Source organism: Gossypium raimondii, chromosome 9 (genome assembly GCF_025698545.1).
Source record: "Gossypium raimondii isolate GPD5lz chromosome 9, ASM2569854v1, whole genome shotgun sequence".
NCBI classification, from domain to species: domain Eukaryota; kingdom Viridiplantae; phylum Streptophyta; class Magnoliopsida; order Malvales; family Malvaceae; genus Gossypium; species Gossypium raimondii.
Genome location: NC_068573.1, coordinates 20843281 through 20861947, shown reverse-complemented (window position 1 = coordinate 20861947; position 18667 = coordinate 20843281). Strand labels below are relative to the sequence as shown.

Here is an 18667-nt window from a genome sequence, read left to right as displayed (position 1 = left end):
CCACGATCTGCAGTAAATACTGGACTGGGCTATGTAGATCTCATAGCCGTGGCAAAATCTGGGCTGAGCGGACGAGCGTGTGGGTCCACTTGGGCTGAGTAATGGGCCTTGGGCCAATTTACATTGTTATGACCATTTAGGGTACCTAAGTCGCTCGAGGCGACTGCGGACCTTTTGAGAGGTCGATATCTGCATCAAGACCCCAAAATAGGGTAAAACAACTAAAATACCCCTATAGGATAAAATGATCGAAATACCCCTACAGGTAAAATGACCAAAATACCCCTATAGGGTAGAATGATCAAAATACCCCCATAGGGTAAAATGACTAAAATACCCCCATAAGGTAAAATGACCGAAATATCCCTATAGGGTAAAATGACCAAAATACCCCTATAGGGTAAAATGAACAAAATACCCCCATAGGGTAAAATGACCGAAATAACACCATAAGGTAGAAAGATCGAAATACTCCATAGGGTAAAATGACTGTTATACCCCTAGGAGATGAAATGAATGTTATGGCCTTATGTTATGTATGATTGATTTGCTCTATGATATGTATGACTATGATTGAGCATGACATTTTGCATACATGTATGATATTATGTCACGATATATTGCATGGGGATAGGTTGTTATATTTAGAGGAAGTGTACCATACTGATAAGGTTGCACGGGTCGCCGAAGACGACTGTGGACCTACTGATGGCTATATGTCGTTTATTTTACTGGCAGCTTTGTTGCAATACTGTTTAGTGCCGCAACCAGTGCTAATCTTAGTGTGTCTAGCTGGGTGGGTCGATTTTATCCCCACATGATGTGTTTGGCAGGACGGAGTGGTGTGTAGAGGCTGGATTGGGTAGGATTTCTAACTGCATATCTACACTAATTAACGATTTTGTACTGTTACTGCATCGATTAATGATATTACATACTATTCACTGCATGACTGATATCTGTTACTATTATGGGCCAAGGCCCCACTGATACTATTACTAAAATTGGGCAAAGACCCTACTGATTACTTGCATTGTGATGGGCTCAAGCCCAAGCGTTTACTGTTATAGGAAAGAGCTTAGGACCACACTAAATTGGACTGTTACTATAACAGACTCAGGCCCAAACTGCATTTATCTACTATTTAATTGATTATTTGCTTGTTAGGGGATTACACACTGAGTTTTCGTAAACTCACCCCTCTGTTTAACTGTACAGGTAATCCCCAATTGTTGGTGGGTCGGTGCTGCGAGGGACTCGATGATGGGCACACAACTGCATCAGTTTTTGTTTTTAGCTTCTGATTTATAAGTAACTAAATTTGGGTATTTTTATGTAAAAAGGCCTCTTTAAAGTTATAAACTTTAAATTGGGGTTTTTATTTATTTAGTTTGATATAAATTGCTAGTTGTAAAAAAAGACGAGTTTTCAAAATGTAACTGTTTTCGTAAACAACACGTTTTCGCAAAATACTATAAAATTTCCATATCAAACAACATTTTAAATATAGTAACAAACTAATATAATCAACACACTACTAAAGACAACTTGAGTTTTCAATAAACGTGAATTAGTGTGGAACAGTTTTTCAATGAAACTGTGTTTTTGAAAAACACTTCAATGTGATATCACCAGATTCGGCCATAACGTCTAAGCTGGGTTTGGGGTGTTACACCAATGCACAATGCTTTTTGAGGAGTTTGTAGTGACATCTACTAATGACTTCTTAGATAATTGTGACAGCATGGTTGAAGCTAATAATATTGAACCCAGGCATGGATGGAAAATTGAATCCTTAAACTTAGCAAACAAAACAACTCCAATTTTTAAGCCATCTATCAATGAAGCTCCTACTCTAAAATTGAAACCATCATCTACTCATCTCAAATAAGCCTTTCTTGGTGATAACAATACTCTCCCAGTTATTGTCTCTGTAACACTAGATATAACTCAAGAAGAGAAATTTGTTCATATTCTTAAGCAACATAAATAAGCTATTGCTTGGAGTATTGTCGATATTCGAGGTATTAGTCCATCTTTTTGCATACATAAGACTAAGTTGGAAGATGAAGGATTGAGCAACAAAGAAGATTAAACGAGAAGATGAAGGAAGTTGTCAATAAAGAAATTATAAAATGGCTTGATGCTGGAATTATTTACCCTATTGCTAATAGCAATTGGGTAAGCCCGGTGCAATGCGTTCCAAAAAAAATGGCATCACTGTGGTTAGCAACGAAAAAGACGAATTAATTCTCACACGCATTCCTACAGCATGATGAGTTTGTATGGATTATCGCAAACTTAATGTTGCCACAAGGAAGGACCACTTCCCACTTCCTTTCATTGGCCAAATGTTAGATAGGCTTGCTGGAAAAGTCTATTATTACTTCTTAGATGGCTATTATGGGTACAATCAAATTGCTATTGCACCGGAGGATCAAGAGAAAACAACTTTCACTGTCCTTTTGGTACTTTTGCTTTTCGCTGTATGTCTTTCGGTCTTTGCAATGCACAAGCCACATTCCAAAGGTGCATGATGACAATATTCTCAGATATAATTGAAGATTCTTTAGAGGTTTTTATAGATGATTTCTCAGTCTATGGGAATGATTTTGATCATTATGCTGACAGTTTGGATAAAGTATTATGGCGATGAGAAGACAGACATCTTGATCTAAATTGAGAAAAATGTCATTTCATGGCAACTGAAGGCATTGTGTTAGACCATCACATCTTTAGTCAAGGTAGTGATGTAGATATAGCTAAAGTGGAAACCATTAAGAAATTACCTCCACCGACAAATGTGAAAGGTATTCGCAGTTTTCTTGGGCATGCAGGATTTTTTCGAAGATTTATTAGAGATTTTTCAAAAATTACAAAGCCCTTATGCTCATTACTGGAACAAAATCAAAAATTATTCATTGACGATGTATGTCTGGATGCATTCACTCAATTAAAGACGCAACTAGTAAATGTACCCATTGTCATTACACCAGATTGGTCTCAACCTTTTGAAGTTATGTGCGATGCAAGCGACTTTGCTGTGGGTGCTGTTCTAGGACAACGCAAGGGAAAAATATTTCACGCCATCTATTATGCTAGCAATACTCTTACAGAAGCTCAAATCAATTATACCACTACAGAGAAAGAATTTTTGGCTATAGTCTTTGTTTTTGACAACTTTTATTCTTATCTTGTCGGTGCAAAGGTTATCGTATTTACTGATCACTCGGCGTTAAGATATCTTTTTTGCGAAGAAGGATGCAAAACCAAGACTGATATGCTGGATCTTACTGTTGCAAGAATTTTGCATCGAGATAAAAGACCGCAAGGATTCAGAGAATCAAGTTGCAGACCATCTGTCTCGATTGGATGCTGGCAACGAAGATGGAAACATACTTCAAATTGTCGACGCATTCCCAGATGAGAAATTATTTGTTGTAGATACAACCCCTTGGTATGTGAATTTGGTTAATTATCTAGTGTATGGAAAACTCCCATTTGGTGCCACAGGCCATAAAAAGAAAATTTTCTTCATAAAGTAATGAAGTATTATTGGAATGAACCATATTTATTCAAGGTCTGTAATAACAACATTATTCAATGTTATGTTTCGGAAGAGGAGATGCTTTCCATCTTGAAACACTGTCATGATGCTCCTTATGGAGGTCATTTCAGTGGCATGTGATCTGGCGCTAAGGTTCTCCAATCAGGATACTACTGGCCTTCATTATTCAAAGATGCCCACAATTGTGTAAATCAATGTGATAGGTTTCAACGCACTGGTTCTATATCCCAACACAATGAAATGTTGCAGTAACCAATTATGGAGGTTGAATTGTTCGATGTTTGGGGTATGGATTTTATGGGACCATTTCCAAGTTCATTTGGAAATCTTTATATATTAGTAGGTGTTGACTACGTCTCGAAGTGGGTTGAAGCTATTGTAGTCCCAAAGGATGATGCAAAGACAGTGATTAAATTTTTTCACAAGCATATACTCACCCGCTTTGGCACACTGAAGGCATAGATTAGTGATCAACGTACACACTTTCATTGCAACCAAGTGGCAGCCACACTGAAGAGATATGGAGTTAACCATAGAATGGCTACTACTTATCATCCGCAAACTAATGGACAAGCTGAAGTATCGAATCAACAAATTAAAAACATTCTTGAGAAGGTTGTGAACCTTCGAGGAAAGATTGGTCTTCCAGATTGGATGACGCTCTATGGGCATTGTAGATAGCATACAAAACTTCATTAAGGATGTCACTGTATCAATTGGTTTCCAGGAAAGCATGCCACTTGCCAGTTGAACTAGAGCACAAAGAAATGTAGGCAATTAAGCAAGTGAACATGGACTATGAAGCTGCTGGACAGAAACGGTTGTTGGATAACACTAAACCAAAAGAGATTAGGCGAAATGCCTATGAAAACGCTGTAATTTACAAGGAAAAGACCAAATGGTGGTAGGACAGAATTATTTTGCAGTGACAATTTATCGTGGGTCAACAAGTTTTATTATTCAATTCTAGACAGAAACTGCACCCGGGTAAATTGCGCTCTCGTTGGTCTGGACTCTTACAATCAGAGATTTACATGATGGACATCAGTTCAAAGTGAATGGCCAGCGATTGAAACATTATCTTGGGAATATTAATCCACAGCAGGCAGAGACCATTAAATTGGTCGAAGCATTTTAATTCTTATGAAATTTATTATATCTTTTATTTTTGTTTTTGTTCACGTTTGTTTTATTTTTTATTTTTATTTTTGCAGAATAATTAGGTATCATTGTCGAAGCACTTGGGTTTTATTGTCAACACAGTTCGTACTATTGTATTGTCACTTCTGTCTCAGCAAAAATGAAGGCAGATAGAAATTTTAGATCCCACCGTTTGATCAAAGATCACCTAGCCATCAGATCTGTTTGACCGGGCGCAATTCTCATTGGATTTAATTATTCCAGCCAGCTTTATTTCCCTTCAGAAAAATCACAGCTTTCCATCTTCTTCTTTCACTTGCTATAAATTTCCTATTAACTATGCCGACTGTAACACATACAAAGCAACCATTTCTATTCACTTTCTTATCCTGAAGTTTGTGCCTTTACAACTTTAAACCATCTTCACTCCACAAAACAAACAAAATATGGTAAGAACGAGAGGATCAGTCAAGAAAGCCACTAAACCTGTTGAAGAACACTTATCCTCTACAACTGCAGTTCGTGAATCGGAATCCTCCATGCCAGCAAAGAAAAAGGAGCCGGTGATCTTTAACGAAAATGGCCAAGGATGGTTTCAAGACAACATTCTGAAGCGAAACTTCCACCCAGAATAGGGCATTCTCCTTTCGCAGCAGCAAGACGTGGGCAAGCAAGTTAATAAAACCATCTTTAAGCTGAAGTGGGAGACTTTCTGCACGCATCCTGGAAGCTATTCTCCTTTATTGGTACATGAGTTTTACGCTAACCTTTATGACCATGAGTTAGAGTTTATCTTTATTCGAGAATGCTTAATCCCATGGGATGCTAAAAAATCAATGAGTTGCACAACACTAAAATAGATGTAGATGAACACTCCGAGTTTATTGAGAATATCACAGACGACAAAAGAGACCTATTGGTGAAGGATTTATGTGTCGAAGGAGCATTGTGGACGGGTTCACATCAAAAGAATTATACAATGCACCGCCGCTTCCTGACGTTGCAAAGCAAAATTTGGTTTTATTTTGTCAACTGCAGGCTACTACTCTCTACTCATAACACCACAGTCAACCCCGATAGAATGTGTCTGATACATTCAATTTTCAAGGGTAGAAAAATTGATATCAGCGTAATACTCAACTAGGAAATTACTAACTGCACCTCAAGGCAAATTGGAATTTTGGTTTTCCCATCATTGGTGATGCGACTGTGCCAGCCAAAAAGGGATCGTGCACTGTGATAACGAAGATGTGTTAGAGAATAAGGGTCCGATAAATAAAGCCTCAATTGAAAGAATGACTCGTATACACTAGTAATAAAGGCAGCAGAGACCAACAAGACAAGGAAGGGCAAAACCAAGGCAGAAAGCAAGGGAACAAACCTGATTGTAGAAACATCATTGTTGCGCAAATGCAGGATATCGAGAAATTGGCTAATTCCACCAGCAATAAGCAGATTAGGCTTGTCACTACAATAGAGGATATGGACAGATCACAAAATTTGTTCTACGCTTATACTAGGGCCTATAACAACTCTATTGTAGCCGTATTAAGTCAGCTAAGCGCAACCCCACTCCCAGAATTTCTAGTGTTCCCACAAATCATCCGAGATTATGAACCCTTATCCGAGGAGGATGACTTAGGGGATCAAGACAGATTAGTGGAATCCCCTCCCATTATGAACGTCTCTGATGTTGAGAAAGAAAAAGACTCGCGGGACATTGATGAGTGCATACACAGGATTGATAACCTGGTCGAGGGTGACTTCATTTCTGGTTAAGAGGCATCTGCTATTGAGGAGGAAATTGATGTGGGAGAGGAAAAAGTTCGTGTTGTAGTTGTGAACGAGAAGGCCGAGGAAGAAAATACTGAAAAAGATGCTGCTGAGAAAGAATCTGCTTAGAACATTTTTAACGCACCCGAGTTTATGGGTACAACTACTAATAATCTGGAGCGAGATGTAGCTAGACCGGTGGAAGCTACAGAGGTAACCAGTGAGGAGCACCATAACTCATTAGCAATAGTGGTCTATATTGGACAACTCAAGGTGACCCCTCTACACAAGAAGCAAGCGATGATGTCGGGGCAGAGCCAGAACCTGAGGAGCAATCCGAGAATGTGCGAAGCCCAAAGAAAAGAAGAGAAAGTGCTCCAACGATAAAAAGTGCAAGAAGGAGGAGAAAAAGAGGAGGAAGAAGAAACATCATGAAGCCACATTGATGGCCGAGGAAAACTAAGTTATTTCATTTTAATTTTTATCTATATTATTCATGCATTTCCTGTAGCTGTAATTTTCATTTTATTACTGCACATTGTCGTTGCATTTTTATTAACATTGCATTTCAATGTTAGTGCATTGGGGACAATGCAAACTTTAAGTTTGGGGGAATGCATATGAATTTTGGAAATACACCCACATTTCAAAAAAATTAGTTTTTAATGAAACATGCAAGGTTTATTTGTGGTTAATGCAATTGTTTTTTAAAATTTCTGTTACATTTGATGTTTAATTCTTGAATCATATGAACTATCAATAAATGAGTTGGATAAATTTAATTGAATGTTGTATCTTCACCTCTTTGATGAATGATTTAGGTTGCATTAGTAATGGATGACTAGTATTATTCCTTGAATCTTGAATGAATCTGCTTTTTACAGCTACTCATATATATATATAGTTATGAATAAGAGACACTCCAAAGTGGGTGTATTGTGAAATGTTAAAGAGGGAACACTCCAATGCAAGCGTTAGAAAAATTAATCTACCTAAAAGTTATCATTATATGAGTGTATGTCGGTGCAATTACATACTCCCTAGGAGTTTGTTGCACTTCATCGTTACTTCTCAGGATCAAGGGCACAGTAAGGCAACGATATCCCTTATTCACAATTTATAAAAAAATAGAGAGACATATATTTTACAATAAATGTTGTATTGGTAGATAGAATTTAGGATTTAAAGTATGATACTAGTTTTAATGAAGTTGCAATCTTATTTATTCATACTTATGTATTATCGATGCAATATTCTATCATCTGAATATTACTCATTCATTGGGATTTTAGGTGATTCAAGTTGCTAGAATGATCATTTGCCTTAATGAATTCTTGTGTAGCCTCGCTAGTTTTTGTTTTACTTGAGGACAAGTAAAAACTCAAGTTTGAGGGTGTGATAGTACTAGAAAGAACATATGTTTTCTTCCTACTATTGGTTAATTTGCACCAATTTAGTTATCTTTAGCAGAGATTTTAGCATTTTTTGTTCAGTAAATTGCATTTTATAACTTAGTGGAACTTAGCCTATTTCTCCTTAATTTTGTCATGTTTTGATACTGATGTCACTGCATGAGTATTTTTAGATTGCACCCAGAATTGTCGCTGCACTTGACAGTTGTCCGATGAAAACAAAAATGTATGAGTTGTCCAGTCTGGTATAACCAACTTGTATGTAAAGAGGCAGTAAGATTTTAATGAAAGGACACCTGTACTATTTGGAAGAAGATAAATATTCACGTAAAAGAAAAAAAGAAAAGAGAGGGGAGAGGAGAGGAGAGGAGAGTTTTTTAGATTATCATCTTCTTCAACCTATCCTTTGAAGCTTTCAGCTATGGCAACTTAAGTCTTCTACGGGTGAACCGACGTGAAAGGGATGCAGACCAGCTCTTGACGAGGAGCCCTGAGTGCGACATAAGAGGGAATAGTATTCTCCACTTGTTTCTTTTATTTTTCTTTTCTAAATGATGGTGATTACTTTATATTTCATGTCTGTATGGAAGTATACATGATTTCTGGGCTAAATATTATTTTATTCAATATTGCTTCTACTATTTAATCCTTGGGTTTGAATGTTTTTTAGCACGGAAGTGTTATTGCAGTCACTAGCACTGGAAGGTGCAGTGACAATTCAAGCTAACAAGCATGACAACGGAAGTTGCTTGAGGATTAGAGGAATTTAATCCACTTGTTTTTAATAGTGTTCCATTGCCATCATCGGAAGGTGTGGTTAACAAGCATGTTTAAGTATTTGATTAAATATAGAAGTTAAGCTTAGTAAGATAATCATTGCAATTTAATGCATCAATAATCACCTATCCTTTTATACCTTGTGAGCACTTAGCATTCTATTGAATATTTAGCATTCTATTGAATATTCACGTTGGGGATCCCAGTTTATCAGTATTATAGTTTATCTTATTGTTTTCAAGTTATTTCTTCGACAACTACACTCACAATTTATCTCATTCCCATCTATTTATTGCACTGACATTGATAGACAAACGACAACCATCCTCGTGGGATGAATATCCGACAGACTCATATCTGTCTACTATACTTGCATCGATAGTGTACGCTGGCACCTTATTGTTATGATGTTAACAGCTGATTACAAAGCTAACTTTTTGGTAGCCTTCAGCTTGTCCAAAATTGGGCTTGACTCCTCCTTGTTGGAGAATTTCTTAGTCCAATAATTAATCAGACATGTCCATCATGTAATAATACTTTTACTAGGTCAAATTAACATCCTTATGACCCAGTTTTTTATGGTCTTATCGTCCAAACAGATTGGATATGTGCATGTCCAAGAAACATTTATATTAATCTCATCTTTCATGGTCCCACTACTTAGTAAAAATTAATATATTAATAAATAACATGAAAATAATATAAATTATGCATGAAAATCATGTAATAAAGCATAATTTCACATACTTCATAAATTCATGTCCAATATTAACATTTAAGCAAAATCCACGTAATTATTAAGTCAAAAGGTGGTAAAATTGCTAGAAAAATCCTATATAATTATGAATTTACACACCCTCAAACTTAAACTTTTGCTTGTCCCGAGTAATGCAAAGCAAAAATTTAAATAGAACATTCTTGCAATCAATTTAATTAAAATCATTAAGTAACGCCAACTTTTGCACATAAGCATACATCAACAAAATCATGCTCACAAACTATTTTTATTGAAAAGTTTCTTATATGCAAACATTATTTCAAAAACTTTATTCTAAGTGCGGAAAATGCTACCATAAGTCATACAGTGCATGCTTTTTAAGATCATACATATCATTCACCATTTAATCAAAGTCTCATTATCAATTAAACAAAACAAGAGGTCACTTGTTCATTTTGAACTTGCATAGTGCGTTCACCTTTTTGTACATCGATTCTCGTCCTACCGTTTCCAAGAAAGGCCGTCCTAGGATGATTGGTACTTAATCTAAGATATCAGTAGGAAATATGAATTTATCAACACGTACCAAGACATCATCGATCTTTCCTTCTGGGTATGCCAAATATCGATCCACACACTGGAGTGTAATTGTAGTCTGTCTGGCCTTACCAATACCTAATTGTCTAAACACAGATGTAGGCATAATGTTGATACTCGATCCCAAATCGTACAAAGCCTTACCATAATAGGGTTCCCCAATATTGTAAGGTATGATGAAACTTTTTGGATCCTTCAACTTAGGAGGCAACTTGTTCTGAGAAAAAAGGCTACACTCTGTACTCAGGGCTGCAGTTTCAAATTCCCCAAACCTTCTCTTCTTAGATAGAAATTCCTTCATAGCTTTCGCATAGTTTGACATTTGCTCTAAATTTTCTAAAAACAGGATGTTGATATGTAGCTATTTCAACAAATCCAACATTCTCTTAATTTGAGTATCCTATTTATGTTGTTGGAGTCTTTGAGGATATGGAGGTTGTGGAAATTTGGCTAAGATTGAACAGCTCTTTCGAGGTAATATTTCTACATCTAATGAAGAGCTTAGCTTATTAGAATTCACTAGTTTAGATTTTACCTTTTCAGAATTTGCAAAATTTGCAGAATTTGGATTCTTTGGTGCAGGAATTTCAATTGTTGGTTGATTTTCCTCTTTCTAGGGAGGTTCATCTTCAACCTCAACCTTATTGGGTTCAAAAGTCCTTCCACTTCATAAATTGACCACTTTTTAATTCTCCTTGCTTGATTTTCTTAGGTTCTCCATGTCACTGGGCAAAGCTCCTTGCAGTCTATTCCAAAGTTCGTTGGCTAGCAGCCTCATCTGGTTCTCCAAATTTCTCAAATTTGCATAATTCTTCGCCATGTATACTTTGAATAAGTTCTCAAGATTAGAAAACTGGATGAGAGAGGATTTTCTATGTTGCTTGGTATAGCACCTTGGTGTCCATTTCTAAACTCATCAACTAATTGTCCCACTTGATTTTCTAGATTCTTCAATATTGTTGCTTGGCCTTAATCAATGCATCATTTTTAACAATGTACAAATTATCCAAATTATTTGAAGGTTCAACTTGAGGTGGGTTTTGAACTTGTTGATTGAAGCCAAGAGGTTAATTTGATCTATGTTGCATGTAAGTGTTGTTTGGTCCACCTCCTTAATAATAGATTGGTGGCTGAGGTGCAACATGATTTAAATTTTTAGTAGTAAATTGTTTCAACATTGAAGAGATAGACGATACCTAAGTAGAAAGTGAAGTACGGGCATCTACTTCATGCATTCCGGCTACTCATCTTCCTGAAGCTGCTTGATTTGTCGGCCACTGGTAATTATTACTGGCTATTCTCTAGATGATTTCGTGAGCCTCATTATAAGACTTCGACAAGAGAGCACCATTCGTAGAAGCATCTACCACCAACCTTGTGTGTGCATTGAGACCATTATAGAATGTTTCCAACTGGATACAATGTGGAATCTGTGATGAGGGCATCTACAAAATAACTCCTTAAATCTTTCCCACACCTCGTATAAGGACTCGTCATCTAATTGTTAAAAAGTGATCTCATTCTGCAACTTAGCATTTTTGCTAGGTGGGAAATACTTTATCCAAAAGCATTTAGCCAATTATTGCCAAGTAGAAATTGAGTTGGATGGCAACGAATTAAGCCATACTTGTGTTCGATCTCGCAACGAGTATGAAAACAACTTCAACCTCAGTGTGTCTTCAGTTAGACCGACTATCTTGAAGGAATCGCTCATCTCCATAAATAATCAAAGTTGAAGATGTGGATCTTTTGTGGGCATTCCATTAAATTGGCCTATTGTTTGAAGTATATGAAACATCACAGGCTTCAATTCAAACTGTAATGCCCCAATCTCTGGTCTCCTAATTCTCGAATTTAGTTTGTTAAGAAGTGGCACGACATACTGTCTTATGGGTCGGTCCCTATCATCAGCAATAAGGATTAGATTTCGAGCATTAGTAGTTTCATTCCTTTAAATGTCATTTTCATTCTCAAGGTCTATTTGTGCGGCTTGTCTTTGGGCTAATCTTTCTCATCTTCTTTGTCTAAATGCCCACTCGATTTCAAGATGTACAGGGAGTAAATTGATGATTCGATATATGCTCATGAAGACCTAAAAAGAAAATCACAAAAAAAAAAACTAAACAATAAAGAAAAAAATAAGAATAATAATAAAGAAAAAATAATTAATTAATTAGTAAAGTTAGAAATTAAATAAAAACAAAACAAAAACCAAATTGCTAAGAATAATTTCACAAAATTGAGTAAGGTAACAGTCCCCGACAATGGCGCCAAAAACTCGTAACGAGATTTTTGTGCAAGTGTACACAATCATTCAAGTAATAAGTAAGTAAAAGGAGTTATCGTCTCCACAGGGACTGTGTATGTTAATCGATTATTTGTAAAACTATAAGTTAAAAATTTGGTGGAAAAAAGACAATATTTCAATGGTGGATGATTAAATTAAATTATCTAAATGCAAGATGATCCCTATGAAATTAAATCTAAATGCAATTTATCTAAATGTATGAATGGATTTTAGTAACAAAAACACAATTTCAACAATCAATAACATGAATAGGCTAGGATAATTGCATTAATCAACTTAATTCATTTTCATCATGCTTAACAGTGTTCAGAAAACATTCCATGGCAACTCAATCTTTCATGAGTTTGAAAACCAAATTAAGTTCTTTTGGATCTTTCACTTAGTTAAACATGCATTTTACTGATCATATTAAACTAAGGGTTTCTTAGTATTTATGCGAGGTAATAGGGACAATTAAGTTTGAAACAGTTTAATCACATAAACTTAAAAACTATGCAAGACAATAGAGATAAGTAAAGATATTATGAACCTCTAATTTAGTCGAGTTTAATGATCTAAATTGAGCATTGCACTTTTCGATTATGTGTCTATTAGTCATTATCTGGTAAAGATTGCTCACCTAATCTGAGGGCATCCAATCATGTATGAATGAAATACATCTTGATTTTAATTGAAAACATGATCGACTAAGGCACAAACACGTTGAACATGAATTAACAAATATTACTAAATTAACATAATCATCCTAGCTAAACAGAATTAAGCTATCATTGTTGATTGCAAGATCAATAAACACTTAGCAAACATGTTTAAATTAAACAACAAAGAGGAAAGAGTAAACTCTAATTTAATTCAGCAGCCTTTTGTATCTTTGTGACTGAGGTGTTTCTCCAATCCGTCTATTGCTCATTTGCTAAAGGTTTCTCAAGGTGGTTGGCCAAGAGATGATCATGAAAAGGCTTTTGTTGGCTAAAATGAAAGGGAAAATGGAATGGAAATGAAAAGAACAAGAGAGAATGAAATGATATTATGAAGAGAGAATGATGGATGGGTGATGAGGGATTAAGGGATGCTTTGAAAGGTGAAAGGTGTGCGGTATTTATAGGTGAAGGTAAGGGTAAATTTTACTAAAAATAGAGTTTGAAAATCCTTCCTTTTCTCTCGTGGTTGGCTGGCCACAATTTGTGGAGAAAGAGGTAGTTTGGATGCTCATTTTGATTTCAAATCCTTGCTATTATTAGCCATGAAGTGGATGGTTTCAAAGATAAATTTGGTGTATCGATTTCTGATGTTTTTCCAACTATAGGGACCTCCAATAAAATATCCCAAAGCTGACTTTTGGGCAGCTATATGCTTGTGCCAAAATTGGGCTTCACTCCTCCTTGTTGGACGATTTCTTAGTCCAATAATTAATCAAACATGTCCATCATGTAGCAATACTTTTACTAGGTCAAATTAACATCCTTATAACCCAATTTTGTATGGTCTTGCAGTCCAAACAGATTGGATGTGTGCATGTCCATGCAACTTTTATATTAATCTCATCTTCCATGGTCCCACTCAATAGTTAAAATTAACATATTAATAATTAACCTAAAAATAGTATAAAATGCATAAAAATCATGTAATAAAGAATAATTTTGCATTCTTCATAAATTCATGTCCAATATTAACATTTAAGCAAAATCCACTTAATTTATTAACAATTACTCAAAATTAATATAATTATTAAGTCAAAATGTGGTAAAATTGCTAAAAAGTTCCTATATAATTTTGAGTTTACAATAGTCCAAGTTTACACGATGCTCAATACACTAATCCATCCCCAGAATCAAGTTAAACTCTCCAAAATGTAATTCCTTCAAATCATCTAAAAACACCTCACCCTGAATCTCCAATGAACACCTCTTATAGATCTTATTCACTACCATAGATTGTCCCAATAGACTCACAATAGTAGCATCACTAAGAATTTCTTCTACCCCAATTCCCAATTTATCAGACATCATACTAGAAACATAGGAATGGGTAGAACCAATATCAATTCATGTAAAATACGACATTGAATAGATCGTAAAGGTACCTACAATGACATTGAATGCATCAAGATTCTCTCAACATCTAGCTGCGTAAACCACTGTTAGCTATCTAGCGTTAATCCTGGTCGAATTCTGACCCGGTACTCTCTGACCTCAATCTATTGTTTCTGTCTCACCAGTTGCAACTCTAGAACCACTATTCCTATCCTAACCATGACCTCTCGGAGATAACTGCTTAGAACCCTAAGTCTGAATTATAGCTTGTATCTGACCAATAGGACGTGGACAATCTTTCACTCGGTGCTTAGTTAACCCACATCTCAAACAAGCTCCAAACTTCTTGCAACACTCATTCGGATGTTGTCTATCATAGTACCTACAAATTGGAATCACCCACGATCTAGATAAACCACTCGTACTACCCCCTACAACACTCTACTGTGATTTGCCCTCCTTGGCTCACTTCAAAGGTCGTGACAACAAGCTAGTAGGACTCGAATCCCTCCTACTTTAGGCTCTATCCTTATCCCGTTTCTCCTTCTCTACACATTTAACCTCCTCCACAATCTTAGTCTTCTCAACCAAGGTCTCAAACATTCTCTCTTAATGGCGTGCAACCTAAACCTTAAGATCATACCTTAATCCATCATCAATCCACAGACTCTTATCCTACTCAGTAGCTACCATACCCGGAGCATAATTGCTCAACTTCAGAAATTTGGCCTCATACTCGGTCATAGTCTTATCATCCTATTTCAGCTTAATAAACTTCAGCCTACGAGCTTCAACATACCTCGTACCCACATAATTCTTCGAGAAGGCCTCTTGAAAGTATTCCCAAGTTAAGTAGTCCACCTAAGTACCCTTCACTATAGACTACCACCAACAATATCCCTCATCTCTCAATAGTGACATTGTACCCTTCAACTTCTATTTTGTGGTACAATCCATATGTAAGATCATAGATGAAAGATGCTATGATGGCCAAATATAATGAGTAAGACTATAGATGAAAGGCTTTACGACATCATATGCTAGTACATAAGGATGGTGGATTGGTGTAAGACCATGGATGAAAGACTCCATGGAATCCATAGAGGTAGTCTGTTGCGATAGTAAACACAGAACAAAGATAGTTTATTGGGACAGTAAACACATAATAGAGATAGTCTGCTGGGACAGTAAACACATAACAGAGATAGTTCATTGTGATAGTAAACACAGAATAGAGATAGTCCGTTGGGACAATAAACACAACACAAAGATAGTCCGCTAGGATAATAAACACATGACAGAGATAGTCCGTTAGGATAGTAAACACATAACAGAGATAGTCTGTTGGGACAGTAAATACATAACAAAAATAGTCTGTTGGGACAATAAACATATATAGAGTTTGTTGGGACAGTAAACACGGGGTAAGTCTGATAGAACAAAGAAAATGGGGTAAGAAGGGTATAAGACCCTAGCTCACCTACGACAACCCATAGAGTCTGCTAGGAAACGAGCATAAAAAGTCCACCAAGATCCCAAGTACGAGGTATACTGACAGTGTGCCAAGCATGAGAAACCACGCAGGTAGAGGAAGAGTTAAAAGAAAGCATAAGTATGGCAAGTGAATTATGATGAATCTACAAAAATTACTGCAAGTGGTAAATATGATGTGGAAACAGACAAGGCATGGGCGAAAACCCAACAAAAATTAGAGGAAGATAGGTCGAGCGATAACTGGCTTAAGTATGAAGACATAAAAGGGGGAAATTACTTGAGGATCGCAAACAATGGTCCATCATGAAGAGCCACGAAAGAGAGCTTAAAGGAGTTGTATGCAAGAAGCAAACCTCATGGGAGAAATGAGGATTCCACTCCTAGGATAAGGATTCTATTCAGGGGACTGAATGTCTGTCAAGACTATTCCTCTTTGAGGAAAGTCTATTTCGGTACATCGCCAATTTGATAGTTCTGTAGGGAGAAAATGAGCAAGTAAGATGGTATTCTTGTTTAGTTGCATGGACAATAACCAATTAGTTAGGTGAGTCAGATTGACTGTCATTTATGGGATGGATGAGTCCCTAGGAAAAGTCTAGGTTATGGGTGGGTTGTTGAAATTAATCCCACCACTACGAATAATAAGGTGGAACGAGAATGGGTTCGCCAGAGTGGTGAGGCCTGTTAAAGGTCAGAACAATATGGAAATGTCAACAAGTCCTTCGGTACTAGTCTATGTAAAGAGAGAGCCCGCCAAGGGCTAGTTCGACAATAGAAGTCCGCGAAGGAAGGTATTACCTAAGGATCCTTAGGTGGGGAATCAAGAAAGTTACCATAAAGGTCATCAAACACCTCGTGGGTGGGGTGTTTGAAAGGAAGGAAAGATAAGAAGATTATGACTTGCTGATATGGTGAGGTGTTTGGATTACAGTCAAGTAGAGATTTTGACCAATGGAAGGTCTTCCAGTCTTTGGCACGTCCTAGGTCTTCAAATAAGTTTGATTGCGTAGACGAAAATATCCTCGATGAACTTGCATAGCACGTTGGCCTTGTGTCGTGCTACACCCCTTGCATAATGCGACACGCCACCTTCATATAGCTTTATGTCGTTCTTTTGTTGCTTTGACGTCTTGGGAAGCTAGTTGTAACAGTCCGTTTTTAGTGAAATCAGAACAGTGGTTTCAGGACCACAAATTCGATGAGTAAATATTTATTTTATTATTATTTTAATGTCTACGGTATGTTAGTAGTGTCGTATAAAAATCTCGTTAAGAAATTTTAATGTTTGCATTCTTAATTTTATGAAAAGGATTAAATAGGATGCCATAGGATCAAATTGAAACATGTAAAGTAACTCAGGGTCTCTAATCCAATATGGCCAAGTTTTGATCAAAGATTCGGGTGTGACCATCCGAGTATCTGTCCGAGGCTGAGTCAGGTTAATAGGGGTTGTAAAATGTAAACTTGGTAAATGATATGAATGTGTTATAATTCAATACCATTGTAATGAATTGTGTTTAAATGTGAATGAAATGCTGGAATTACACAACTGAGTATGCAATTAGATGAAATTGAGCCCTATAGGTCGAAACGAATACGAATAAGTCAGTAGACTTCAAAAGTGAGTGAAAAATGTGATGTTATAAGTGATATGGGAAAAAGATTATAATTGAATGTTTGGACATTGGTATGTTTGAAATGTTTTTATTATAAGTGAAATGGATTGGCCATATATGGTGTATCTGTATTAGGATAATTTGGTGTTTGTTTTATACATATAATATGTTTAGATTGATGATGCCAAGCTTGGTAACTCCAAATTGTAAGTAGATGGTTGATATGTGCATATAGATATACATGTTTACTTTTGGATTGATTTGCGAATGCTTATGTTATATATTTTGGATTATAAATGTACTACTGAGCATTATTGCTCAGCACGCAGTTTATTTGTTCTGTGTGCAGGTTCAAGTATTCTCAAAGCCTTGGGGAAGTAGAGTTGACATCTAGACTGTGACAAATGACTTAATCGAAGTTTGTATAGTCCTTTTTATTTTGCAAATGGCGTGTACCTAGGAAAAATGGTCTAAAATGGCTTGTATATATAAGTATGATAAGAGAGTTTGTTTATGTTATGTTTTGTATGTGAAAGCATTGGTTAGGGAGTATGTTTGTAAATATTCAAGTGTTGGGAATGATTGGCATATGGATTTGGGGCCAAATTTGGTTACTTTACTTGTTGGAAATCATTGAAAACATAGGATTTGGGTTCGACCTTTAGTGTTCGACATTGAAACCTAAATGTCACGACATTGCATTATTCGTCGCAACCTTACATGTTCGATGTCGCGACGTCGGCTTTGTTTTGTTTTGAAATCTTTTCAAAATGGTCCTTAGGTTGGGAGGTTGTCTACAGCCTTCAATGTTGTGACATCAAACCCTGAAAGTCGCGACATTCACTTGAAAAGTTTTGAAAACCTTACGTTTTGATCCCTATTCAATCCTAGGATGGTACTAAACTTTCGTAAGCCCGTATAAAACCCAAAAATGATTATGCATCATTTTATTCACTTGTTTTTATTACATTGGAATGTTTAACAATTTGTAATTGAATGTAATTTGACCATAGTTGCTTTGGCAACAAATGTATCACCTTATAACTTAGATCTGACAATCGAGTCGGGTATGAGGTGTTACAATATATGCATGCATTATTACTTTTATGCATCTTTTTTTTACATTCTTTAATATGGTTAATTATAAAGTTCATAAATCTAACAAGTCCAATTAATCAATATGAGTTGTCAAATTAAATTAATTAATTTATCCCGGTTACTAAATTCAAGT

General features: G+C 36.2%; 1 protein-coding gene and 1 non-coding gene across 2 annotated transcripts; one reads left to right on the top strand and one right to left on the bottom strand.

Moving 5' to 3' along the window:
- Nucleotides 1-9929: 9929 nt before the first annotated feature.
- LOC105797555 (uncharacterized) lies at nt 9930-10307 on the bottom strand. Its single transcript, XM_012627511.1, has one exon. The coding sequence runs from the start codon at nt 10305-10307 to the stop codon at nt 9930-9932; it is 378 nt and encodes a 125-aa protein (XP_012482965.1).
- A 1105-nt stretch (nt 10308-11412) lies between these two features.
- Nucleotides 11413-11515, top strand: LOC128032915 (small nucleolar RNA R71). Its single transcript, XR_008189256.1, has one exon. It is a non-coding gene; the product is annotated as a small nucleolar RNA R71 (small nucleolar RNA).
- The last annotated feature ends 7152 nt before the right edge of the window (nt 11516-18667 follow it).